Source organism: Amia ocellicauda, chromosome 9, assembly GCF_036373705.1.
Source record: "Amia ocellicauda isolate fAmiCal2 chromosome 9, fAmiCal2.hap1, whole genome shotgun sequence".
NCBI lineage: Eukaryota > Metazoa > Chordata > Actinopteri > Amiiformes > Amiidae > Amia > Amia ocellicauda.
Window position 1 is genome coordinate 23,190,246 of NC_089858.1, and position 27,822 is coordinate 23,218,067.

General features: G+C 41.0%; 1 protein-coding gene across 3 annotated transcripts in view; it reads right to left on the reverse strand.

Moving 5' to 3' along the window:
* Nucleotides 1–883: 883 nt before the first annotated feature.
* Nucleotides 884–27,822, reverse strand: part of cbfa2t3 (CBFA2/RUNX1 partner transcriptional co-repressor 3) — a 51,957-nt gene continuing 25,018 nt past the window's right edge. The window contains exons 2-12 of one of the 3 annotated variants that reach the window (XM_066713746.1): nucleotides 23,010–23,152; nucleotides 20,780–21,021; nucleotides 20,263–20,352; nucleotides 18,109–18,290; nucleotides 16,271–16,551; nucleotides 14,955–15,040; nucleotides 13,581–13,716; nucleotides 12,715–12,783; nucleotides 11,803–11,856; nucleotides 10,204–10,394; nucleotides 884–9,517 (exon numbers count right to left, since the gene is read on the reverse strand). In XM_066713746.1, the coding sequence (XP_066569843.1) occupies nucleotides 9,161–9,517; nucleotides 10,204–10,394; nucleotides 11,803–11,856; nucleotides 12,715–12,783; nucleotides 13,581–13,716; nucleotides 14,955–15,040; nucleotides 16,271–16,551; nucleotides 18,109–18,290; nucleotides 20,263–20,352; nucleotides 20,780–21,021; nucleotides 23,010–23,152 (1,831 nt within the window). In that variant the 3' untranslated portion in view covers nucleotides 884–9,160. Of the gene's footprint in view, nucleotides 9,518–10,203; nucleotides 10,395–11,802; nucleotides 11,857–12,714; nucleotides 12,784–13,466; nucleotides 13,717–14,954; nucleotides 15,041–16,270; nucleotides 16,552–18,108; nucleotides 18,291–20,262; nucleotides 20,353–20,779; nucleotides 21,022–23,009; nucleotides 23,157–27,822 lie in introns of all 3 variants that reach the window. The other 2 variants (XM_066713745.1, XM_066713747.1) reach the window with 2 other exon arrangements.

Consider the following 27,822-nt stretch of genomic DNA (forward strand, 5'->3'; position numbering starts at 1 on the left):
ATATTTAATACCTTATGTGGTCTTTGTGGTTTTTAAGTGTCTGCATCTTTTATTAGTATTAACCATTAGAGTTAATGCATGAGTAACACAGTTTCCGGAAGTTTCATCTGACGTTATTTATTGTCACAATTAGAAAACTATATATTTTCCGAGAAGAGATCTAATGTTTAATTTATTTTATTTGATCTATTACTATGCAAATGCCTTCACATTTAAGAAAAAATGTTCCCTCCAGAAATGAATTAATATTACAGGAATATATTTATTGTATCAGAACCACATGCATAATGTAGACTGTGTGTAGATGTAGACCTAAGTATATAACATGGATCACAATGGATTTGAAAGGAAACAATCAAGATGTGCTAGACTTTCATCTTTAATTTGAAGGTAAAAGAACCTAAAAAAAGAAGATAAAAAAGATAACAATACCATGTTGAATAGGGCTTTTATATATACTTTATACTTATTATATATTTACACTTATTATGCTTTTGTTTGACCTGGAGATAACTAGACTATCCTATAAGCTTTATTAATTTTCAGTGTGTGTAATGATTTCTCTACTTTTCCCCAGAATGAATATTGTTTTTCATTACCAATGTTTGTAACCATTGGAATTTTCCATTTCATAAGAATGGATGGCACAGACAGGTAACTCCTTTGAGTCCTGGCTGTGACATCATTCTGCATTAGAAAGCCACCAAGGAATTCTCCCCAAACTGCCGGGGTATAATTGGTATTGTCGGCTTGGAGGACTATAGAGACACAGTAATATGACTAAAGATCAAATGTATAACTCAATATAAGGTGGAAAAACAAAACACAATCCGAAGGTATTATCTCAGAGAGTTCAGAATAAGGCAAGAGGCACAAGGAAAGCTCATATTCAATTTTCTTTTTTTTAATTACACAGATACGGAGCTCAACACAGACAATAACCTGAATTAGAATGTTTACAGCTTCACATGTCCAACATAGCGCACAATTAGAAAGGGAAATAGCAAAAAGGGGGAAGCATGCAAAAAAATCAATAGAAAAAAATCAATTCTCCTGGCACAGTTCACTTTTCTATAGAATGATCACAGAACCCTTAAAAAGAACAGAAAAGAACATTTTCTTCAACACACCAACCTTCCTATATAAAGTCATTATTTTTTTCTGTAATTAGGTATTGCACGATACAGTATATAATGCTTCCCTACACATAGCAACTCAAACCTTCAATTTTTAGAATCAAAATAAGAAATATTCCCTAAAATGGCTTGTAAGAAACCAAGTGCCGGCAGCCACCTTTACGATAGCTTCTTCAGAACTCCATCAGTGCCCAACTGTGAAACCGTTTATGTTATTAAACCAGATGAATTTTTAGACTAATAAAGTAAATGCAATCTGCTGTACTGGTGGCTTGGGGTAAAACTAAATTGGCAATGAGCTAACCTGTTGCATGAATATGTTTTCCCATAAAAACTATGGTAATGTGCATACCCCTTATCTGTAAAATCAAATTAATTTAACAGGAGTTCATTGCCGAGAAGGATGGGTTTGATTTCCTGCACCTGTTAGCACAAAGAACAGGTCGATCTATTTATAGCAGCAAAGGAAAGCTGTTCTTAAACAAGACATTTCCTTGTTGCAGATTTTTTAAGCATTAAGGTAATCCTTGAACACTCATTACTAAATGATGAGTGAGGCCAAATAATGGGCGTGAACACATACAAAATAACAACGTTTAAAAAGATATTGTAGGGCTGCAGTATTCATCTCAGATTTGTAAAAATAAATAGATGATAGAATTTCCCCTCCCCTTTAAACCAGAATTTGAAACCATCCTTCACTATGTATGCATCTTGCCTATAGTCTCAAAGCAGAATATTTCAATCCTTCACTCTCCCTTGGCAAACAGTAATACGCAGGCCGGTTCTCCCCTTTTCTCTAGCTCTAGTTAGTCTTCGTTCCACAGTTTGAAATGGGTACAAGACTCACTGACTCAGCCTCTGGCACCTGAACACCTGAAACAAAATTCCAGAGAGATGCACAAGAGATTATATTGGTCTAAAAGAAATCCCCTTTTAACGGAAATACAACAAAGTATAGTCGAGGTCAGCAAAGAGACCCCCCATATTACATTTCTCTCAATTCATTTTGGTTTGATTTTGGTTTTCTTTGTAGACAGAATTGTGACAAATAAATAATACCTTGGGTTAACATGTGTTAGCAGACATACAAAGCCTTCTGGAAGCTGTCTCTTCATCTCGCAGCTGATCGATAGCACTGGATAATGTGCACTGTGCTCACCCTAGCTACCTAGGTCAGGGTGTCTGTCGGTGCCCCCTTTAACTTCATGAAATGAATCCTGCGCTGTCCGAAAGCATTTCCCCTTCTCTGCCCATTTCCGTCAACGCAGTGGGGTCAAGCTGCAGCTTACTATGCGGCGGCTGTTGATTTGCTCATTTTCCTTTTATATTTCTGCCTTTGAAGTTTAATTAAAGCTCAGGTGGCTCAAGAGGCTTTGCACAGTGAAACATTCTCCAATCAAGAAAAAGAAAAAGAAAAATGCGTGCTGATGTATTTAACCCTGCCTATTCCAAGGCTTTGTAAGAGTGTAAACAGCAATCGTTTTCAACATCCCAGATTAAGAGCTATTCTTAGCTGAGGCATTCTGTTAAAAAGACAAGCAATTATGTGCTTTGATTGCTTAACTGGATAGGCTCAAACTCTTTCAATCCCCACCCTTACATTGAAGGTTGTTGTTTAGTTTCTTTCTTGTGCTTTGAGCATGTGTGTCTGTTTCAGGTACTTTGGTTTACAAATAGAGTTGGTATAGAGCCTCATTTTCTCTGGTTTGTCTACAGCATGCCAAAACTGATTACTGGTCTGATCTAAAGCCATGTAGAAATGCTTTGGTCTGTGCTTTTAATTATTTTGGATGATAAATGGCAAGGGTTTAAATACAAATAGCCTTAAATAAAACAAAAAATAAAAATGTCCAAAATACAATCTGCGTATATAATGCATCCTTGGAGCCTGGTTTATCTCATAGAGGCAAAAACAAACAGGCTTACATCTCCTTTACAAAGCAATACAATTCACTTTTCTGTAAGAGAAGGCCTATTTTTTTTCTTAGTTGTTCCCAGTATGTTACAATGAGATGCCACAAGCAAAAGTGGAATTCTGTTTTGAAGTGCAGTGTTAAGTAAGAAATTAAGTGCTTGAAAAAACATACAGTCATTGAGAGCTATGGTGGTGTTCCATTTTGCAATCTGGTGAAAAGCCTGTCATTTTGATATTGCAGTTAAGATCTGATTAAAGAGTTTCTGTTATCATTGGAAGAGCCATCACAAAAGTAAATATGGAGTAGAGGGGAAAAAAAACAAAAATCGTGTGACACCTTTGCAGAATTTTAGATTCCATTTTTGTCATTATTAAACTAGAAGTGCTTCTGTTGTCACCAGACAAAAATAGCTTGTATTTTAGTCCGTCCCAGAGCTCATCTATGAAAAGGACTCAAAATTTTGTCTCTTTAAGTGCTTGAGTAATTCTCAAGTGCAGTAGTTACAGTCTCAGGAGTTTGAAACCACAGGAAACATGCAGCTATTATTCCAATTACACTGAGGAAGTTCTAAAAAATATTTGACATATGCCAGTTAACTGAAAGGGCTTTTTTTAGATTAAACCAGTAAAGCACGATATCCTTATAACTACACTTGGGCTCCACTACTGTCAGGCAGATAATACTGATGGATCGCTAATGTAGATTTAGGATGAGTGGGAATGTGTTTCTGTCCATTCTCTCTAGGCTACAAAGAATTTTCCCTTCCAGTCAAAACTGGAGCTCCGGTTCATATCTGAAGTATTTTATTGTACATTCTCTTGCTTAGTGTTAGCTTTGAATTGCTGATGGAGGATGCCTTTTTTTGCAGTCACTTTGTTTTGATGGTATAGAAGTGCTATAAAATGTTTTAGTATTTGTCTCTCTGTCTGACTTTTGACTTTAAGAAAAAAAAAAGTGATTCCAAAAGAAAACCATTAGAGCTTTTTCGCCTGCGAGTTTTAGTGGGTTTGCATGTCTGCTAGCAGCACACTGCTCTCAGAACCCCCGTGATTTGGTTTTTATTTGCTACTCTTTTACAGGAATTGCTACCCACGCGGTTCACAAAGCACTCAGAGGTAGAGTGATCAATAACAGCTAGAGAGGGGGGCTGAGAGAGGGGAGGGCAGGGGAGTGGGGTGGGAAAAATAACACTGGAGAGGTTGAGACACATAGCGACAACATAAAGAGGAACCCATGTCTTATCTTATGCAATTCATATATATATATATATATCATATGTATATATATGTATACATACATACACACATACATACATATATATTCAGGGTACCTTGCAGTTCATCACATTTGAAATGTTTTATATATTACTTTTGTTTATGAAATATGAAAATAGACAATGTACATATTTAACATGATAAATAATTATAAACAACTGTGAGTACTAAAGAAAGCCTACCCTTTGTATCTGCCAGATTATTTCCTTTCCCCCTATCTAACTGGCAGACAAAAGCACAAGAATACTGCAAAGGAAATTAGCTGGAACAAAGACATTCAAGTTTGGTCCATTTCAGAGGTATTTGGCCAAATCATATTCTCACTTTTTCTTTTACAACATAAAAGTCATTAGATTATTTATGTATGTATTTGTTTATGTATTTATTGGCTGGGGAGAGAGGAGCACACTTTAAGGCTGATTCTTAAACTGTTAGACTGATGCTCAGAACCAATATTGCAGGCGGTTTGTTTAAGAATCTGTTTGGTAGCAATAGTCTGTCTTAAACATCTTAATGGTTCATAACCAAAGATGCACTTTCCAATTAGGTTCTGCATTATCTGACTTCTGTAACAGATATTACACAGCATAAGCACAATTGGCTGTCTTTGGTGGCCCACACAAATCAGCTTGCTGCAGTTAGCTACTTAAGTCAATGATAATTTATTTTCTATTTAATTGCTCTCAAGTCCAAAACAAAATCAATCCAGAAGAGAGAGTTGACCTATGGAAATCACACACACTAGGAAAACTGAGAAAGTGTGGCATGCCAAACTGGGTAGGATTCTATATTTACTATGATTCTTACAATGCTTTCCCCCCCTTTCTTTCTTTTTTTTTCATTTATTTGTTTGTTTTTCTACACATCTTCTTCTTAAAAAGCCCAGTAGCCCCCCTTCTCCAGCCAAAGTCTCGTTTATAATAGTGAACAAGGATGATCATGAAAACATCTCTGCCAAAAGCCTTACATTTATGCACTGACCAAAACTCCTCAAAAACAACAACATGACATAGTAAATCCCAAAATTTGCTAAGAGAATCATACAGTTTTTCCACTAAATTAATCGTCAATCACGCCCCCCCCCCCCCAATTCCAAAGCTACACCACTTTCCCTTAGTTTAACACACGTTTATTATCTTGTGTTTATTTGGTATATGACAGCAAGTGATTAATTGCCTCATTGCAAAATCCTTAGTACCACACAAATAAATCTTCTATTGTATGTATTTTAACAACGTGTCAGGAAATGAGTGAAAAATACACACAGGAGGGATTATTTAGTCTTGTTTCCATAGAAACATCTGGTTTATACTCTTATACTTATAGTGTAAATATGGATTGAAAATGGAAAAAAGTGAAGGTTTTCAAGGCAGTTTAAAATTAGGTTGATGTTACACTTTGATGTTTTGAATCTGTTTATGTGTGTAATACTGGTAAGGAATGTGTGAAGTAATGCCTGATGATGAAATCACTTCTATGCTGGATTTTCCAGAAATAGTCTTTGAGGAAATAAACTACATTACTATCTGCAGACACCTTTGTACCAGGTACAGCTAAATACTCTGGCCACCAAGAAGACCTCCTCAGGGAAAGTGGAGCAGTTCAAAAATGAAAATAACAACACATAACTGGATTTTTATGTCAGAATAAAACTATATATAGATATATAGCTGGAAGGATTTTAGAAACTAGTCACCAGATAACAATTGTAAATATATTCTTAAATTAGTTTTTTTTAATATAGTTTACTTGTTACATCATTTATTAATTTAAGGTCAGTAATAATTTTATAATGGTGGTTTAGAGCTGATACTTCAGTTCTTCAGCACTCTAAAATGAATTAATCTGTACTTTTCACTTATTGTGGCTTTTTAAAACTCACTGCAGTGACGTTTTGCACCAATGGATGGCAATATTTCACACATTTGAAATGCCTGTTTGAGTAAATCCTCGTGGTTGAAACCCGAGAGTTGAATAGAAACATCTATTCTTAACCCAACTGGTTGTTGCGTTTGAGCTACAGCTGAGTCAGTGCATAGAACCCGGGCTTGCAGAGCAATTTTTTACATCAGAGCCAAACCTCTCCAGTCAAGGGGAAACGATCATGTAATGAAAAAGACAACACAAAATTCTGGGATGTGCACATATGATCAAGCATGCAGTGTTTGCTTAATTTCACAAAGGGAAGGGGGATACTCCAACATAGCAACAGATCTTTTTTCTGCTGGAACAGAACTGGCTACAGTTTAATGCTTACAGTGACTACATATGATAATCATTTGATTTTGATTTTTCTTCAGCTTTTTCATCTAATTTACACACGACGGATTTTGCAAATCTGGAAAAACAAAGCTTCTGAATGAGTAACTACAATTCCTTCAATAAAAAAAAATTAAAAAATGTTCTATTCTAAACTTTATACTTTAAAGGTTTCTCTTATTTGGCAAACACATTTTTGGACCTCTTTAAATACTATATACATTCACATTAAGTTATTGTTATTATTATTTTTTTAAATATATTTATATGTATATATATATATATTGCCCTATGGGCGGTAGCTGAGGTTCCATTCAGTAGCTGAATTTTTTTTTCCATATTGCACCTCCGTCCTCTCACTGTCTTACAATGCGAGCAATATAAAATATTCTACATAAGGATTTTCTTATCATCGCTTACTATAGATACAAGAGGGACTCTTTTTTTCTTCTGCTACAAAGTTCAGCCCAAACCTAAAACATAAAGTCCCTTTTTTTTTTAGTTTTTTTTAGTTTTTTAGTTTTTTTTTTTTTAGTTTTTTGTTAACGTGTTTTGAAAACTTACTCGGGCAGCACAGGCGAGCATCATTGACGGGACATTTTGAAAAAAAATAATAATAACAATAATAATATCTACAAACAAGTTTGATTCCTTCCCAGATATCTGCCCAGAGGTCTTGTCAAGGAGGAAGGACGTCAATTTGGAAGGATGAGACGAAGGGAGGAACACGCAGGAGGAAGGGGGAGGTAGAGAGAGAGAAGAGAACGAAGTATACACAGCGTACTAGTCGCTTTTTACTCTTTCATGCTTTGGAAAAGAAGGGGAAATGAGAAGGTAACACCCGTTGAAATGTCTCCGCTTCAAAGCTACAAAAAAAAAGTATAATAACAGAGTAGTTATCCTATTGTACAATGCTTGCTTGGATTCTCTTTTAATCCTTTGAGGTTCTTGGCAGCTTATGTCACCATTTTTGGGCCAAGTATCTTTTTTCTCTTTCCAATCCATTGCCATTCACAAAAGTCACTGTCTTATTCAACATTTCATCCTTTTCATTTTTCGTATGCTTCTTTTTGTTTGTTTGTTTGAAAACTCTTGACACAGAATTTCTCCATTTCCTTCATTGTGGAATCACATGGGAGCTTGAGTAATCTGTCAAGCAATAATCCGCAATCACAGTATTGTGTTGATTTTTTCTTTTCTTTTTGTTGTGAGTTAGTTTGTTTTTCTGCTTGTGTATCTTGCGTGTATTCTGGAGCCTATTTCTCTCTGGGCTGACTTTGCTGCTGAGAAGTCGAAGTAGCTGTGTTTGGTAACAAGATGAGTGCTTCTCCTTGTCTCTTAGTAACTTTGGCAGTGTAATAAAAATAGTAAGGTTTGGATTGTGTATTTAAAATTCATTTGGGTTCACATCAGAGCAGAGAGGTGAGTCCGGTATAGATTTTCTTGGCTAGCTAGCAAGGTAGTTAACGGGTGATTTTTTTTTTTCCTTTAGAATTTTTTGGACTATTCTTCTTTTTTTTAAAGCCAAAAAAATGAAACATTTAAAGTAATCCTTTAATCCTTTTATATATAAACAGTTAGCCTTCATTCGGAAGAGTTCCCAAGAAACAAAATGCACCATATGTGGCGATTCCATTGCTCTCCTTTAGAAACAGGTTGTGAGGATATTTCCAAGTCTGTTGTGTTCTAAAGGGCAGCAGGAAGCCACTGAGGACTCTACCAAGGCCTGACACATTGAGGAACCTGTTCTTCTTTGAACTCCAATAGATCTATATATGTATATTATGGGGGAGCACAATTTTCCATAAACCCATAAAGGGAATCCCTTCGCTTAATGGAAATGATCAGTTACAGTAAGCTGTCAAGTCTGTAGTATTATGTGCCGTGCAGGGAACAGTGGAAAGATGTTGTGGATTTTATGCACACCCCATATATACCATATATACAGGGCTTATTTTACAGAAGCCATATGTGCAGCACGCCAGGAATAGAAACAGCTGATATTCCTCAAAGCTGCCTTTTCATTATGTGTTTTAATCTGTCGAAATACTGGGTTAAACCTAACAGTAAGTGTCCATTGAAAACAGAACTGTGTTATTAACGACTTAAGTAGTATCTTAACAGAAATAAATGTGTAACATTTACAAAATAACAGCTATGTTTACTGTTTCTTGGAGATCTTGTGGTATCTTATATTAAGTAATTTATAAAAACACAACCCAATTATGAAATGGATTGGAACATATTTTAGAAAAGCAGCCAATATATTAAATTATATTTATATTTCTTTCTTTCATTTTTGGCTACGTGTAAAATAAGCCCTGGCTATGCACTACTGCAGACACGTACACATGTGTATGTGTATTTGTGTGACTGAGAGACAGAGAGGTCATTTTGGAGGTTGAAAAGTTGAAAAAAATGAGATCTTCAGGTAGCTAAGAAGTAGACGCAGTATTAATCGTAGCACTAGTTACAGCCCGGAAGGTTGCGACGGAGATTCCTCAGTCTCTTTTGGAAAGCGTGAGTTGTAGCAGCAGTGGGGCAGCGGGCACAGCGCAGGGGCCTGGAGGGGTCAGCGGGAGGCGCTGTCCAGCAGGGCAGGGGTGGCTGGGGTTGTGGATCGCGAGGCACTGCTGGAGCTGGCTTCCTTGGGGCTGCCGGCCACACTGCTGCTGCTGCCCCCGCTGGCCTGGCTGGGCACGGACAGTGGGGCGGGAGGAGTGCTCTCTGAGTGGGTGGGAGGCGCCGAGGAGGAGGAGGTGGGGGTGCCCAGGGGTACGCTGCTGCTCCCTGGCAGCCCCTGCAGACCTTGCCCACAAACATGGTGGTGTTTCTCCCAGTCCTTGTGCTGGCAGAAAGAGCCGCAGTACCTCGCTGTGTTGCAGCCGCTGCAGGTCTCGCTCGCCTTCCGCCCACAGTTCCAACAGCTCTGGGAAGACAAGGGTCAGCATTAACCTTATTAACACCCAGTAAGAGCCCAGTATTAACCTCCCCAACAACTGGCTACAGGCTTCGTTTGTTTTTTTGTTTTTTTAATCTCTTAAAACAAGAAACAGAAGCAAAGTGTTAACCTTTTTAATTTAGGAATGCACTGCTCCCGTTAAATATAGAAACGCCTTCAGCAGTCAGCTACACAAACATTGGTGTAAAGATAACCTCAATGGCATACTCCTTGTTATCGCAATGTGTTGTGGAGACTACAGATTCCAGTTAGCGTGGAGCAGATTTGTTCGCGTTGCCACTGAGCTTAGTTTGCCCCATGTAAAAAAACTAGGTGGATATTTTTGAGAATTGTAATGGCCCAAGTCAGCCTGTAGAAGAAATCAGCAGCATGTTGTTTAATGTATATACGTCTATGTATGTCCTGTCTTCAGTCTTGTGTACAGGTCTGTCAGTGGGACGCATTCAAACAACTTTAATGACATTTTTAAGGAAAACCGACAATGAAAACAAACATTTACCATTGATAAAAGCACCCTGAAAGATTTATGTCACACTTGCCCACAATTTATTTTGTTGTTGTCTCATGAGGAAAAATTAGACAGCTGAGCACAATGATAATGAACAATGAAGTTTATGAACGTAGACCAGAGGGTTGGTCGTTGGGGGGCTCACCTCGCTGGAATCTTCCTGCTGGTTGATGACGGTCAGTGCATCTTCGGAGGCCTGTCTCTTGGCCTCAGCCAGTGCCCGCTCCATCTTGGACCGCTCAGCGGAGATCATCTCATGGGCCTTGCGCTCGGCGTCGGACACGGCCTTCTGCAGCTCTGACATCGCTTGCCTCTTCACCTCATTCACCGCCTCCTCTGTGGAGAGAGCAGGGCCGGGTTACCCCAACACTGCCTGCTGCTCCAAATACCCCCGACACCTCTTCACCATACGTTACTGAAGTACACTAAGCTCTTAGCCTGCTTCGTGTCAGCCAACATATGTACTTCATTCAAGATTTAAAACCACTCTGTCATAAAATTTTGAATAATTAAATCAAATTATTCTGGTAAGAATCGTCAACAAAGTCGGCCGTCCTGAAACTTTGTTTAGCAGATTTGGACTTTTCTGTTATTGCTAGGATTCTTTTGGGTTTTGCTTTTACCCTTCTGTTCTAAAGGAATCAAAATGACATTCAAAGTAAGGAAAGAGAAGTAATGACTTTGATACTAAAGTCTGATCCCATGAATTATTCTTTAATAATAATTTAAAAATTGGTTACAAATTGCAAATGAAGTGGAATTCCTAGCCATTTTGCTGATCTCATAGGTACAATAAAGTATATAAAGCATACTATTCACTACATGCAAAAGTAGCTGTTCCCATTGAACTAGATGACACAAGTATAAGTCAGTCTTAGTTGCCCCCACTGAGAGCCCAATCCAATCCCCCCCCCACTCTTCAGCACTGAGACACAATCCACCCTGTAAGCACAGCTTTCTACAGGCAGGCACTCAAAGCTCTCTAATTATATAGGCTGATTATTATAGTCATTTTCAATCTGGGGAAAAGATCACTGGCATAAATTACCGTCATATTTTAAAGCCTGCTCCAGTCCTGTAAGTACCACCATAGCCACCCTTAGGGCAGGGCAGTGAATGGGAAATGATAGAGTCTCCCAGTATACATGGATCCCAGCACTACTGGGACCCTAGCTGTGGAAGCAGTTAATGCACTCTACAGCACTGTCCTCTGGAGGACTCCCACATGTCTTATGATTTAGTCCCCCCCTTTCCCTACCTTTTCTCTCTCTCTCTCTCTCTCTCTCTCTCTCTCTCTTTCTCTTTCTCTGCGCACTTGCTTTTTCTGTATCTATACAAACCTTGGCTGCTCAATTATCAGAATTAATGCATGCACTACTAAGATTACTTTGCAAATTTAATTAATGTTATCAAGGAGGCTCTGGAGCAGATGCTGGAGCAATTAGCGCTTAATGGAAAACATAGGGGCAGCTATATTAAAGTTTTAATTTCGTGAGGGATTTGGCAGTTTTTTGCTCCCCCCCACCCTCACTTCAGATCTTGTTTTTCAAAAGCACAGGTTCAAACCTCAGTAGACCTCTGAAAATGTGATGTTTTTTTTTTTAATTAAAAATAACTCATTTCTCCAGTGTTCTTTAGTTACCCTGCTTAGAGACAGCAGTTAGGCAGAAATTGTGTATCTCAGAGAAACTCAATTTATAATCCAACAGACACTTGATTAAAATAGATAGGAGCATTTACTCACCCTGTTTGCTTTGTAGTTGCTTTAGTGCTGGCGATAGCGGGATACTTGTAGTACCTGTATGAAAAACAACTGCAATTAAAATTGCATTACTGCCAGTGAAAATGCAGCCGAGGTTTGCAGACAACAGCAGAATTGAATATGACTGCAACTTAACTGCACTTTGACAACAGTTCTGCTGGACTGTGCAATACTCTGAAATTTCAATTCAGGAACATTGCTGTAAAGTGAAAATTATAGGTCTCCTTTAACAAAGATATTAAGATATTGCCAGATATTCAGACAGGAATGCCAGTGCATCAATTTCAACCAGAATGCACTTATCAGTCACATGTAAATAGATTTAGTTTTTGTCAGATTTCTGTACAATCTTTCATTATAAATTTAGATTACTGAAAAGCTGTTATATTAGATTTGTTTTTAAATAGTTTATCTTTTTCCAATTGCACTTGCTGCCATGACACTTTGAATAGGAAACATTTGAATATATCAAAACAGTGGATTCTTAGATTTTTTGCTTTTTTCAGAACACATATTTCCAGTCACTAAAAGGAGCAGGTACTTTAACAGACTGGACTTTCAGTGTTGTTGAGCAATTAGGAACCTTTTTGAAGACGAAAGTAGGCAACAATTTTCGAAACAAGGACACCTATATACCTTCACTTTAGGTCTAATACTACCCCCAAAAAAGTGGTGTGCAGTTAAGCCGCATTTTACCTACACTGCACTGCTGTTGACTGCGCCCGTTTACTGCATTTTCACTGCACTTTTAACTGCAGTCATTTTTCATAGCGGTGACAGATGGAAAGCACTTATCACTAATAACACATGGGAATCCAATCTATGCCCTTATGTAACTAGGCTATCCCCTCAGCTATCTAGCATAACAAGCCTGCCAAGACACACAGTTCTTACCAGCCTTCCTCCAGATTTCTTCAGGCATATATCCTGAGGGGGGTCTGTGCAAAAAATCCCGGTGAATTTCTACAACGTGAATAGAAAAACAGAATTTTCTTAATTTAAAAGCGAAAGGACTTCACTAACACAATTTTAGTATTTTTGATGATGTTGACATTATTCACTATTTATTGACTCTGAAGATGAAGTTAAGTTATAAATTCTTTAATACACCGTAGAAACGTATCCAACATTTCAGCCCAAACCCAGGCCTTAAATTACATGTATTCCTAAAGTGGAATAAAGTCTCAGTTTAACAGTCCAAAAACGACTAGCGGCTGCATTTTCAATTTGAGTTGAATTGACTTAAGGCTGCAGCTCTTTTCATAAATTGTTAATAGGGTGGCACTCGCTTATTTTTTTACTTCACTTTCAGCCATAAAAAAGCCCTCTCTGAAATGTGATCTCCATTCACAGAAATGGCATCGTATAATGGATTTTCTGTGCAGCACAGAGCACATCAAGTGGCCAGAGATACACGCAACAATTCTTTGATAAAGACACTTACACAGCAAAGAGTGCAAGTCAACGGTCATAAACTACAACTGCAGTTTACTGTAATACTTGTGCTTCATTAAACCAACACTGAGATTTCCGTCATTTTTGTTTTTTAAGAAGACAACATTCTGATAATCAAGGTGCTATTTTATGGTATGGAGTGATTGCCTGGGAGAGGGCAGACTCTCGCAACCCGGTCTTGGCAGTAATACCTAGCGGCTGTGTCTCGGAGCTGTTAGCAGTGTTGGAGGTGGAGGAAGAGGAGGAGTTGTGAGGAGGAGGAGGAGGAGGAGGAGGAGGAGGAGGGCGCTGGGCGGAGCTCCCACCTTTTTTCATATCTTCGGCATCGCTGTAGCGGCGGATCCAGTGGTTCATCTCCTCACGGTCGGCCTCCTGGCAGCGGCGCAGCACCGTCAGAGACCGCCGAGTTTTCTCCACCATGTCCATGATGCAGTTCAGCAGCTGCAGGGAGGAGAGAGAAACTGAGGTCAGACCAAAAGTGCACCACTGCTTTTAAATGCACGCCGATGCCATTTGCAGTTAGCGATACAATTTGGTATCTTCACACAAGGAGGTACTGATAAGCAAGAGATTGCTCTTAGACGTATTAAGCCAATCCATGGTGCTACAGTCCACAGTATATCTGGACACAGTTTTCAGAGCTCCACTTTACTCCCTAGTCTCACAGCAGGAGAACATAAAGCGAGTTCAAATACATTATTTCTAATAATGTTTTTTGAACATTTGTTTTACATTAATAATATTCCTGATTATGGAAGAATTCCTTTCCCTTGCTTAATATGCTGACATCAGGAAACAAGTTCAAGAGCTGTAAAAATGCAGCAGGCTAGAGCTGCAATGCAGTTGAACAGCAGTTCAGAGAACTGCAAGGCACTGTATTGCAAATATTGCCGTGTTTCTCTTCATTGTGTTTCATGTATGCAATGCCTCTTCGTTGATAACCAAGGAAGCAGTGTGTGCCTGCTGACTGTACGTGTCTCCAGCTCTCCTCCCACTTCATAAGCGAGTGAAGCTGTAACTGTGGATGAATTATTAAAGAGAACAACAATGGGATTGGGACAGCTGTGCTGCTGATGTGAGAAGTCTAACTGACTCATCTTCCCATTCGCCCCCCCCACAAACACACACACACACACACACACACACACACACACACACACATACACAACCCCCAGTCTGCTAAACTGTTGTGACCTCTCTCTCAGCTATATTTATTTTCAGTGGAGTGTTTCTAATCTGGCTGAGGCCCAGCGGAGGCTGGCTCTCTCCATGACTGCAGTCCTTGTCTCAGCTGCTCAACCCAGCTGGAGCTTCTCTCCACTGGGGACTTCACTCCATCTGTGGCCCTTTTTTGGTGTTTGTGAAATGCAGTATTAAAGAAAGGTGAAGGACTAACAGCACTTGCTATAGCTGTGGTAGAACTGCTTTACCTTCTCTGCCATTTATCCCAGGGAGCTTTTTCTACAGAGACTATAAGCAAACAGCTAGGATAGATCTGTGAAGAAATGTCCACATAAATAATCTGAGTTAAATTTGATCTTCAAAGACTCTACAACCACTTGTCTCTAGCTTACACTGTGGTTTGGATGAATGGTTGGTTAATGTATACATTGTGTCCTGGAAGTACGTACACCATGGTAGGTATTAAAACTGGGGAGCCGTACCCCAGCAACACGTACATTATCGAGGTGTTTCCACTCCTCTGCCCATTCTCTGTCCGTCAGGCGGTGATCGATGACTTCTTCCTGACGGGCTCCATGCACGGCTGCAATACAAACACTCTCTGGTAAGCACTCAGACTGCAGGACTGCTTTATATAAACCTGTCAAGTTATGAGGAGACTGTTTTGTGGCCCCTTTCCAGGGATAGTTATGAGACAAATGCAACCCAAATCAAAACATTCCAAAGCCATACACCAAAGTCATGTTTTTTTCCATGATGATGATAATATGATTAGTAATATTTTTTTTGCTTTTACATATGTTTTTTTAACCAAATTGACAAATTAAGTTCTTCTTATTTCATCTTCTAACCTTTATTTTTGTTAGTCATAAAACCTCCACAAAAGTCACAGCCCTGAGTTAATGGCAGAGAAGTGCTTTTCATATCAGTGGCATTAGGTTTGTGCAGTGTTTCATGAAAATAAAGTATTTCAAATTGTTTTCCTTTCTTGTTGGCAATGCATAGACAGAAATAGCTTTGGGAAAATAAATAGTAGAGTAGTGCTGTGAGATCACAGTTCTGCAGGATTCACAGACCACTAAACAGGCAGATTGTACATTGGAGCCCTAGGTACTTAATGGCTTGGTACAGCTTTATATTGTTAGCCCTTTGAAAGGTGTGTGCTCACCTGCTGGCCAGGCACACTCCCTGGCTCTGCGAAGCCCTGAGTGACAATGTGTGCATGTTTGTGCTGTTTGGAAAATCTATATCTTGTATAAGCAAGCTGTGTGTGTGCTGTACCCTCACAGGCAAGCTATTGTTCATCCTGTCCTGATTGTCCTGTGAGTGATGGAGTATGCTGTGTGCAGTCAGTGCAGCAGAACACCAGCAGAAACTATTCAGCTCGCAAACTGTTTGACATTTGTCTCCTGGAGTAGGACGTGAAAAAGATGTACTTACCGTATTGGTTTTATCTGAGTGTTCTACAGGTTTGACGAGGGAGTGATTAGGTGTGTGTCTTTGTGCACATCTGTCTGTGTCTGTGTGAGTATTTACACCAGGGCGGGCCAAACATGGGTCCGCAAAAGCCACAATCCAACAGTTTTATCAGTTACCTTTGACACATAGGCATCTGATGACTTAGAACAGTTTAATTATGACTAATTATGTGATTTGTTAAGTTTAGTAATACCTGCTGGTTTGTGGCTCTCTACAGTAGTGTAATGTGGTGCTGGTATACAAGAGTGCTTCTCTGGACATATATGTTGGTGGGAGTGTAAGAGTATGTGTTGGCGTCAGTGTGGGTGTGTGTGTTTGGCGCCTCTCCATTCACCTGGCTGGCGGTGGCGATCTCGGGACTCTCGGTGCTCAGAGTGCCGGTAGGCGTCCCGGTAGTGGTGGGCCAGTGCCATGTCCTCCAGGCGGTAGTGCTGGGGGGGCGGAGGGGTGGGGTGGGTGAGGCCGTTGGGGGGATGCGGGGGCAGGCCGTTGGGCGGCGGGTGTGGGGGCAGGCCGTTACTGGGGCTGTAGCGCTGGCTGGGGCTCACTGTGCACGGCCTCTTGGCGAGGTGTTCAGCGTGAAGGGGGTCTCTCTCAGCACCGTTCTCTTTGGTCCTGAAGAAGAGACAAGGGTACAAGTGAGTGGCGGGAAATCACTCCCCAAACATGTGAATTGCTGTACAGAGTTGCTACTTTAATACATTGTTTGGCGTTGTTATTTTCCATAGTTAGCTAAACATCCTCTGCTTGAAAAGAACCCCAAAACAAATAAGGAGTTTAAACTGTAGGTCTTATGTAACAAAACACTGGATGCCATTAACCTGTACAATTAACCTCTTTATAGTGATGCATTATTAATATATTTAGTTAATCTGCCTAAGCACTAAAGCATTCTTTTTGTTCCCATAAGTAAACTAATGGCATTATCCAAGAATCCAAACAGCACTTAAAAGACCATCGCCGCTGAATTGAGGTGGAGACGAGACATGGCTCTATGATGCCGTTTGAAGCCTTAAGTGCTTTGGCTGAGTTTTAGCCGCAGCCTGTTCTCACGCAGTGCTCTGCCTGTGGCCTCACCACAGAGAATCTCTCTGTCTAAAGCGCAGCCCTGGCCGTCGCGTTGTCTCACAAATCACAGCAACAGCTGGAACATCCAGCGCTGACACAGTAAGCCAGTGGTGTGGAGGCGGAGGTGTGCAGATTACAGGGGGATTGCCCATTCCTCCATTCCATCCCATCCCCTCCCCATCCCCATCCCCATCACCCTGCATGGATCAGCTAAAGCAGGGGTTCAGCGTATAACCATCTGGACACATCCCTGACATATGGGCAGCTACCGAGCGATTCGGGGGGGAGAGAGGGGCGGGGGGGACTCTATGATAATATGCATCTGAAATGCCAATTATTTTTCTGAAATACGAAGTATACAGCGGACATGGATAGAATACAAAAGCACATGTGGACGTGTATTGTTCTAAGTACCAACAGGAACATTCCAAGTATGAGTATTTTGCAAATTGCTGGAGCAGTAATACATCTGTAACATCTGGAATTGTCTCTTTACCTTCATCCAGAATGCTGCTAGGATTTGTGTCTTTGTGTCTTGGCTAAGCACGGGGCAGTAAAGTTGTTAGTTTTTACGTCTCAGTTTGAGATATTTATGCAGTTTGTATTTTGAAATACCTTAAGCTGATTTCATTCTCAAATAGTAGAAAAAAACTGTTTTTTTACTGTACGTAATGCAAAAACAACCTTTTTTGGTTGCTGCTTATAGTGGGTAATTGTGTTTCTGATTTTAAAAATATAAATATATATTTTATTGTGAATGAAGCTGCAAATGTTTTGTTAAGGAGTAATCTCTGAACAGTGTGCTTTTTCAGTTTAGAACGAATAAATATCTACAGTTAAGATCAAGTATATGCAATGCAGATAAACACTTTCAACCCTGAAAAAAAAAAGTCTTCTAACAGAGAATGCGAGCTGCACTGTACTGTGAAAAAGTGAAAAAGGTGCCTGATTGCAGCGTGTGTGTGTGTGTGTGTGTGTGTGTGTGTGTGTGTGTGTGTGAGAGAGAGAGAGAGTGGGGGTGGGTGAGTGGGTGCGTGGAATGCTGGGAGGATGGGGGATGGGGAGCAAGCTTAGTTCTGGGAGAGTGGGGGTGGCTGCAGTTACCTGTCAGGTGTCCTCCTCTTGCCGTGCTCATTAATCTCCAGGAGAATCTCGGAGGAGTCGAGGGGAGAGCTGGCGTTGGCGTCCAGTAGCAGCTGTTCGTGCTGTGCCAGGTACTGAGCAGGCGTCTGCTTGGCCAGCCGTGCACAGTGCAGCAGCTCTCGCTGGAGCAGGGGCAAGTTGGCCTGGGCAGAGAGACACACACACAACACACACAGAGACACAGTCAAATTAGGCTCCACTGCAGCCTGCTGGAATGACCCCCTGTAATGTAGGTCAGTTTGGTGAATTATGTTATGGCAAGCAGAGTGTAGGTTAGTATAACTCTAGGATATGACATAATACATTTTTTGTGTAAAATGGCTTCACCTGGTGCCGAACAGAGTGTCAAAAAAAGATTACTTCATCACTTTGAATACCAGTGAGTGTGCACCTATATATGTATTTTAGCTGAATTAAAAATAAATAAGACCGAAGAACAGCCGAAAGCCTCAAGCAATAGTTGAACAGTTTAGTGTTTTTTTTTGTAATTCAGCTTCATATTTTAATATAATTTATAGTTTTTTAACACTGCAACAATCTGGTCTACATAATATGACTTACTATGTATGTGAGCCTAAGGGGTGATGTCAGTCTTTTGAGTCTTCAGGAGGGTATGAAGCTTGGCAACATATGCAACATTTAACTACATAGTTATGCATAGAACTGAAAGGCTGTTTTTTAGTTTTTTAAACTTTCAGATTGCATTTGCAAAACTTTTAACTTGCAGCTTATTTTACAAGAGGCATCCATGACTGATGTTTCCGTTCCTGTTCAGATAACAGAGGTTTTCTAATTAAGGCACGGCACTGGCGCTGGCAGTTAAATATTGTGTGTCTAGGAAATGTGCAGCAGTACAGCAGGGTTGAATTATCAGATGCCGCCCAGGCTGCTTCTATCTGTTGTTTAATATGCTCCTTCTGTAGCTGTTACTGCTTAACGCCTTGCCAGCTCCCCATGTGCGAAGCGTGCATCTCCCAGGAACGGAGCTCTCCTGAAATGTGTTTCGTTCTCATCAGGGCTACCCCCATATTGCGAGCGTGGGTGTGTGTTTGAAGAAGAGACACACTGCATCTGTTCAAGGAAGGAAACAGCCAGGCTTCTCATGTCTCCAATTCATTCTGATTGAGGAGCAATACAGCCTGGAATGGGTTGACTGGCCAACCTTACAGCCCCCCGAGCCCTGAGTAGCCTGTACTACAATATTTTGTTTAATTGTTATTTTTTTTCAATCCACCACTGATAATTATTATTAGTATAATTGCAAGTGATGATATAGTATTATTGCGTGCTAATATTGACGATGTTGGTGATATAAAGTGCATGATCATCCCACATATTATTTTTTCATACATTAGGCAAATGCAATTAAGGGTTAAACAGTCCCGAAGAGGAACCAAAGCAAATGGTCTTTCTGATAAGAAACTGTTGACACTTTGATCCAGGGCTGTCGATTGGGACTGTGGGCTGGGATCAGCAGATCTGCATCAGCACTGCAAAAAGCCCCTGGTCTGAGCGGGCCGTGAACATCTGTCATGCAATCTTCTTTTTCCCGCTAAACACCACTGCTCAGCTTCCCCCAAGATTGCACACAGACAGATTTAGAGTAAACACAAGTGTGCCAATTTTAATGAATTGCAAATGATTGCCATATGGACCACAGCTCGTCATTTCGCTTGCAGACGGGGCATGAATCAGGGATGTGTGTTTATCTGTTTGCATTATTGCAAGAAATCCATGACCTGTGAAAAGGCTGGTGTGGAGTTACTATGTTGCCACCACCATGTTGTGCTCTTACCTTGCTCTTGTACTCATTTAATTGCTTGTTGATGTAGAGCAGGACAGTAACTCAAGTAGTTGTCAAAAAATGTGTTATTGGAGGCATTTTATGGATAAGAGTTCTTGTCACATTAAAATGAATTGAATCTGTCTTGTTTTCTTTTACCATAAGGAACTTAAGATTTGACTGCATGGATGAGGTCTTTACAGTACAAAATTGGGGGCACATTGGGAAAGGATTGGCAAAGGCCAAGGTGACAGTCTAAAGGTTGAGCAGTACAGCGTGATAAAGGCTTCAGTTTTGAAGGTGTAGGTTTCAAGCTGTGTGAAGGTCCTTACCTTTAGAAAAGGAATGACAAAGGGCCGCAGAGGGAAATTGGTGGCTTCTTGGAGCTTGGAGTGGAACTCCTCAATAGTCAGAGTGGAATTCTGGGAGAAAATAAAGCAATGTTTCTAGAGGTTGGACAATAGCAACAAAATAACAAAACACATATTGACACAAAGAGGATGTTTAACTTTAATCTGTATAGAGAAGTGATGATCATAAATCTGGACTAATTGGGACAACAGCTGGTTCGATTAAGTAAAAGATAGCATGATCGGTATGAGAGCCAGCAGATCCTGGAGCTCTTGAGGACCAGGGTTGACGTGAGAGGGACAGAGAGGAAAAGACAGCATGACCAGCTCACAAATGAAATGATCTGACATGAGCAAGAGCGCAAATGGTTGTTGCACATATGAGCCGAACTTGCATTATAGCCCAATAGTCCGGGATAATGTTAAGAAGAGGAGCGGAAAAGCTTCAAGGACTGTGCTCAGCTGAGGAAGGGAAAAACAGACAGACAGGCGGACTCACCACGAGGCCGAGCACCAGGCTGCGCACACGCTCCCCGATCTCGGGTGAGATGTCGTTGCCGAACTGCTGCAGTGTGGTGAGGAAGCGCTTCAGCTTGCAGAGCTGGCGGGCCCCGCAGGCTGGGGGGAGCTGCTGGTTGGACAGGGAGGCGGTGGAGGACATGGCAGGCCCGTTGCTGAAGCCGTTGGGGGTGGAAGGGGCCCCGTTGAGTGCCGTGGGGGAGTGGCTGCTCCCATTCAGCACTGCAGAGAGAGAGAGCAGGCTACCGTCAGACACTCCACAAGAATCATGTATGCCACCCTCCAGTGTCCTTGCTTTCAGTCTCTTGGTAAGGTCCATTCTGAAACTCAATCCATGCAGGCCGACTTCAGTCCAATTCATCCCAGGGCTTGGATGTATGCCGGCAGGCACATCTGAATTTGCAGGAGGTACATGCATACCTTGATCTGATAATATGTTGATCCTAAGCTACTTACTAAACACATATTTCGATTGCAAAATATATGTTTTGCATATATACTCATATTTGCCCCTAACTCCGCTTGTTGCTCCCTCTACTGAGGTTCATTCCAGTTTGACTGAGGTTCCTCTGTGCATTAACTTCAGCTGTTTTTGAAAGTAGAAGCATCTGACTGCCCCTCCTCCCCCCCCGAGTCTGTTTCCCTGTGTCTCTCACTCACTCAGTAGAACAGAACTATAAGAGGAACTTGTTAAAGAGGTGCCAAAAATAGGTCCGTGGCCTGTGTTACTTTTATTCCAATAGCAGGTGTGTTGCTAAGTTAAACTCTGCACATGTCTGCCAGCTGAAAGTAGATTTGCAGCTTTCAGGTTCAGCACAACCCCTCCCCCCATTTTGCCTCTAATGCATTCTGACACAGAAGCCTATTAAAGACTATTTACGCCTATAAAATGTTGTTGTCTTAAAATGCATATTAAATTAGCTATTTGTAGTATTTTATACATATATGTGTATATATATATGTGTGTGTGTGTATGTGTGTAAAAGAGCAACAGATAGTAATAATATTATTAATATACAAAAAAGCAAAAGCTTTAATTGTGTAGACTTGTTTTGGTAACTAGTGTTTAGTGTAGTTTTTATTTGAATGGACCTGTCCCTTATCAGCGGAAGCATATTTATATAGCCAGTGTGAAAAAAAGGCTGACATTAATCAACACTAGCATGTCAGTTGTTTAATGTACAGTTTTAAAATGCTTGCTCGCATTGAAGAAAAATGTGATGGCCAGCTGTGTGTTTTAAATGTACACTTCATTACTCTTATTGTTTGTGTCCCCCACCCATTAAATCTGCGCACATGAATATTAGTGCTACCCCCCCAACCACATGTGTGCTAACCATGTGACGGGCCACTTGCGTTCTGGTTATGGAGTGGAGAGCAGGCTGCACTGGTGGCTGAGACAACAGGTGAAACAACACGGACTATCATTGCTATATAGGGAAGAAACCAGTCCGGAGTCCTCAGGAGTGCACTAGTGCCCTCTGCCTCGCTAGGTAAACAAACACGCTATGCCTGACACAGACCCACTCGGACTCCGCAGCAGTGCAGGGCACACAGGTTCAGAATCCAGGACACGGCTGTCCAGTAGCATTTAGACTGCAGTCTGTAACATACTGGGACATAGCGTTCAGTCATTCAACAGCCCCCACTGTTTTGGCACAGGGTTTGAGCAGGCTTAAAGCAAGTACTGTTGGGTCAGTGTCATTCACTTGAAATTGCAATTATTCTGAAAATCTCCTGGTAAAGTTAAGGGTAGAGATGAGTGCTTTTTTCTGAAAGCAGCTTGGAAGGAAACTGAGGCCTGTCAATCATAAGCCAACCTATTCTGCCTGCTTAGGTACTGAGGTGTATTGCAGTATAGCAGCAGCAGAGACAGTGTCTGTCCATTTGGGGTATTGATTTACGTACCAATGTACGGTATGTGTTTACAGCCTCACCATTTTTGGTGTATTGAGACATACACTCAGACATTTGGCAACATCATTGTTTAAAAGCCACAAACAGATTGAAAAATGAAACGTATAATTACTAGGCAAGAAAATGCATCCCCACTTGGTCACACCAGGAAGTCAGCCAGTTTGCATCACCATGAGTAGCTTGAAATGGCTGTGGTGGTGCTCTGAAAAGCATTGGGGGCAGGGGTGGGGTGACGGGTGGGAAGGGGTGACTGGGGCCCTCGCTGGGAAGTGATCATCAAGGGAATGACTTACTGGTGGTGGGCGTGAAGGAAGCGTTACGATTGGCTGCCTGGGTGACAGCTGGGGGAGGTGGTGGCATGGTGGGTGGAGTTGATCTGGGTTGGGTTTTGACATCAGCAGGTGAATCTGGCATCGTTCCAACCTTCTGTTCTGTGCTACCTAGAGACAAAGACCACAGATCATTACACATATGACATAAGTAAATGTAATTCAAAGTACAAAGTAGATTTATTAAGTGTTTTGGTCAAAATATAATTGTCTTTTATATGATTTTCTTATTAGCATGTTTCCATTTATAAGAGACCAAAAACTTGATAAACCATTGGAAATCAGACTGAAGATATATCATCAACTGAATGTGTCTTGATGTATTTTTTTATCATTTACTAAAACACACTGATGTTGGCTGTGATATCAAAATCCCAACGAATTAGATCTTATGCTGTATTCATATTCATGTGCGATCATAGAACATCTACAAGTGTTGCCGTGCATTTAGAAGTATACAAGAGTATGCTATTAAGCATAACTATGTATCATATTACATACTGTATGTTGCAATGGGAGTCCCACTGATAAGCAGAATTGCTGAGAGCTATATGCAGCAGACTGAAGAGCTGTCAGAACAATTTTTAAAGCAAGGTTTCATTGTGCTTCTTTAATAAATTGCTCTACTTATTTACATGAGACTGAAGTGACCCTGATCCCTGATGAACACGCTGTAGTGTTTGAGAGTGGTATCAATTCAGAACTGTAGAGGACTACGCCCTGGGAGCGAGGCCGAGTCCGCAGACAGGCGAGTGAGGTGAGAGATGCAGAGAGTCAGGCGGGAGGTGGCAAGCCGAAGGTAAATAGAAATGTCTGTGCTCTTGGAAACATCGAGTAACACCTGCTCTCCTGCTCAGCTGCTGTGGCACCCCCCCCTGAAACTCCCCACCCCCCATCACTCTGCTCCCACCCCCCCTGGACAGACACATGATGGCCGGTGACAAGTGCAGTAGTATCTGCCACTGTCCATCAGGAGGGCCACTTCCATGAACCTGCACAGGCCTAAGGCAGGGACCAAACAAGGCAACTTTCCTGGCCACAGTCAGGGGGGGCATTGCCTTTACAGGATCACAGCCTGTCATATTGCTGCCCCAGAGAGAAAGAGAGAGAGACAGGATGTGTGTGTAACCCTCTTAATCTAGGCTGTATGAGGTATTTATTATTTGTCTTTAGAAATGTTTAAACAGAGAGTATAGATGGAATATTCTATGTAGATCTATATTTTTGGCTTAAAATCTATATTCACAAAACTAAGCCGCATTGCTGTGTTTGTTTGCCTCTGACCACACGCATCTATCCTACTGGATACAAATCTGTTGACATCTGTCACACAGGACATAGGTGTTAAATGTGGTGCCTTGACTAAATGAATGTAAAAAGCATCAAAACTGGGATTTGGCTAAAAGAAACATCCACTTCCCAACCTGTTAATATTTACCATCTCCAAAGCAAAGGCTAACATAAAACAATCTCCACTGTAAACACATCTAAGCAGACATATCCTGAAACTTTTTTGATAACTTTTTTAATGCGTTTTTTTTTCCACATTCTGTAATTACTCTGAATTGTGTAAAGGTCTATCTTCGGCAGCATTACTTTTCAAGTTTTGTTTGCCAGGCAATATATTGTGCTAAGTATACCTCAGGTATATACCTATGATGTGCACAGAAAATTTGAAAGCAATCCTGGGAAAGAAACCTGTGATTACGTTGTTCTCATGTAATAAAAAATAAATTAAAATGAGGCTTTAAGGCTAACAGGGGCATTCCTGGCGCAGCTTGGAAATTGGTAGTGGAAAATATTGTTCATTTACAAATACACTGTAAATATGCATTCAACTAAAAAATGTAAAAGTGTGGCTAATAAGGGATACAAATATTTTTTTAATAAGTCAAGTGCATATTAATGCCAATGCAGTATGAAAAGTAAGCATAACTGCATGACTTTGAAATGACTGGGACCATAACATCAGTGCCCTGTGGGTCCGGTCCCGGACTTGTTAGAGTTAAAGAAAAAAGTGGTGAAGGGCCTGAATCACCCTGACAGGGGAAATGAATGTGGAAGTAGATCCCTCAGCTCAATGCACCTACACAAACATCAGCAGAGAAATGTGATGGCTTTCACAGGGGCAGCACAGATAGCTTTACAGTGTGTGTGACCTTGCTGGAAGAGTCAATCTCTCTCCGTTGACACAGAATAGGGGGGAGTAGTGGTGGTAGTGGGGGAGCCTCCAAGTCAGTTACACAGAAAAGCTAGCCAAACCACACCAGCTCCCAGCTGGTACTCAGTCCACACCAGCGGAAAACCCAGGGGAAATCTACGAGTCCATCTGCAGTAGCCTATAAATTGGAACATCTCAATTTTTAAAGCCAGCTTGGAGAACACATGGCCCTTCTGAAAGTTTTACCATGGGGATGTCACAGTGCATCCTCTGTCATTCCTTGAGATGCATTTATCTATGCTTTAGTGGCTCAAAATGTGCGCAACTGCCGGCCTTCAACACTGTAGTCTGACATTGAAAAGTTCCCCGCCCCCCGTACATTTTATGACCAGTCTGAGCAGTAGCGTTTGAGACTGGTGCTGCTCCGTAGTGAAGGACAAAAATAACTAAGTGCACAGCGTTTGTGCCAAAACCACGAATAGGCTTGTAATTAGTCCCTGACCTAGAGGGACAGCAGCTGCAGCCATTTCCAGAGAGAGAAGAGTTAATTTGCTGAGGACTCGTGGCCAGCAGTGATGTTGCACGGTGTAGTTCATCAGCGTACCCAGACTGAGAATTTCTCACTGCAACCATCAGGTGCCAAGCCACCGATCTGGACAGAAGACCAGCTGCTATGCAGGGCCTGATGTCTGATGCAGCTCACTTTTTGCCTCTTGAGATTTCAGTTAATTTCAATTTACAAATTATTCTGGACTCTGCATTTCTAGAATAATATTATGTTTGCTATATAAAAAGCAAAACAAAACAAATTATTCCAAATTTCTTCTTTTACGTAAACTCCAAAAAGACTTAACAGCTAGCATTATACAAGTTCTAGTTTTGTGAAACAAGCAAAAATCTAATTTGTATGTTTTATTTACATCTGTGATTATTAAAAACTACTGCTGAAATACAAAGTATTTTCTGGTGGCTTGTACTAATTAAGTTTTTTTGTGTGTGTTGCATTAGTCTGTATGTGTGTCTTATGTAAACTTACATGTTTCTGTTACTGTATGCACATGATAGTTGTGGATTTCCTTATGTTTGCTCTTGCATTTTGTGTGTTTGTGTGTTTTCTGCAGTATTTTTAAATGTAATGCAGAGCAATCAAACAGCTGTGTTCTCCCTTAAGCTTGGAATTTTGTAGTCTGTGGCCATCTTTAGCACTGGGCTCTTAAAACATAGTAAGCACATGTCATTTTTATCACTGCTACAAAACAACACACTTCTACCCATAAACATAAGTTGTTAGTCTTAATACCATGCATACGAAAATAGCTGCTTATCCTAATACTCTCAAACTCGCAAGCTATGCTCTATATCTACTCTGTGGCCACCTGTGGCCCACTGCTCTCCTTTCCCATGTCATGCATGTTTCCTGACTGGCTGGAGGACATCAAGGGTTATCTAATGTGCCACTAGGTCAACTGAGTATTCAGGTTTAGGGACTATCAATATTAATTAAGTGTATTTCAGCAAGTAAAATAAATTACGTAGTAATTAGATCAATGTCCTTTAGCATACACCCTATAGCCACCCGTCTTGTCACATCAAACAGGCGTTATTATGTTTGCATGTAATGTTAATAATTCAAAATGATGGCATGTTAACATTGGAACTTCCACAACAGTCTATGTTATTTTACACAACTTTTAGTTTTTGTATTGTTTTTAAAAGTATTTTCCATTACTTCAGGGAAAAAAAAGAAAACAAATGTTGTCAGTGAAAATGTATCTTGATGTCATAACTATCAAGTAGTGTTTTAGATTTGACGGACAGGGGGTTCTGCACAAAACAATTCCCATGAAGGCTTCAATTTGCTCCCAAAAATATTCCTCTCTGCATAGCAACTGCTGTGAAATCCCTAGTTTGGCAGTTTTGTGTTTTTTTGTGTGTGTGTGTGTCTCTCTCTCCTGGAAATGTTGCGAAGGAGAGGATGGGACTCTTGTGTGGCTGCTGCCTGTGCCTGGGCTGAGATTATAGACAGCTGCTTAATCTGACCAGCTAAAGGACAGGGCAGGACACAGCGCTGGATTTCACTTTAATACATTAGAAAGTATGTGGCGTCCACACCATCTGTGCTCCCATTGCGCTGAAGGACAGCAAGACAAGGGCTGAGAGGTATTAAACGCAGCTGAGGCACTTTCCCAGGCCACAGATCTCACTCACTGATCCTGTGTGCTGAGCACCCGAGTGTGATGTATCAACGAGCAATTATGCTATCAAATGTTTGTAAACATTTGTCCGTTCCTGAAGCTTGTGCACTGTGTTCACACGGTCACACACACATACTGACTTAGTGAGCTAACCGACACACATATGAGTCCCCGAAGAGACGATCGGACAGGGCTTTCTCTTTCTCTGTGTCTCTCACAAGACTGGCGCTTGTGATGTGCAGCGATCTCACTCTCTCTCCCTTTCTCTCTCTTTCCACTCTCTCTCTCTCTCTCTCTCTCTCTCTCTCTCTCTCTCTCTCTCTGTAATTCCCCCCAGTCTCCAGGAATGCTGTTGTTTTTAATTTCTCCCAGCTGCTCTGGCACAGCGCCCGCCTGCCTGCCTGCCCACATCTGCTTTCCA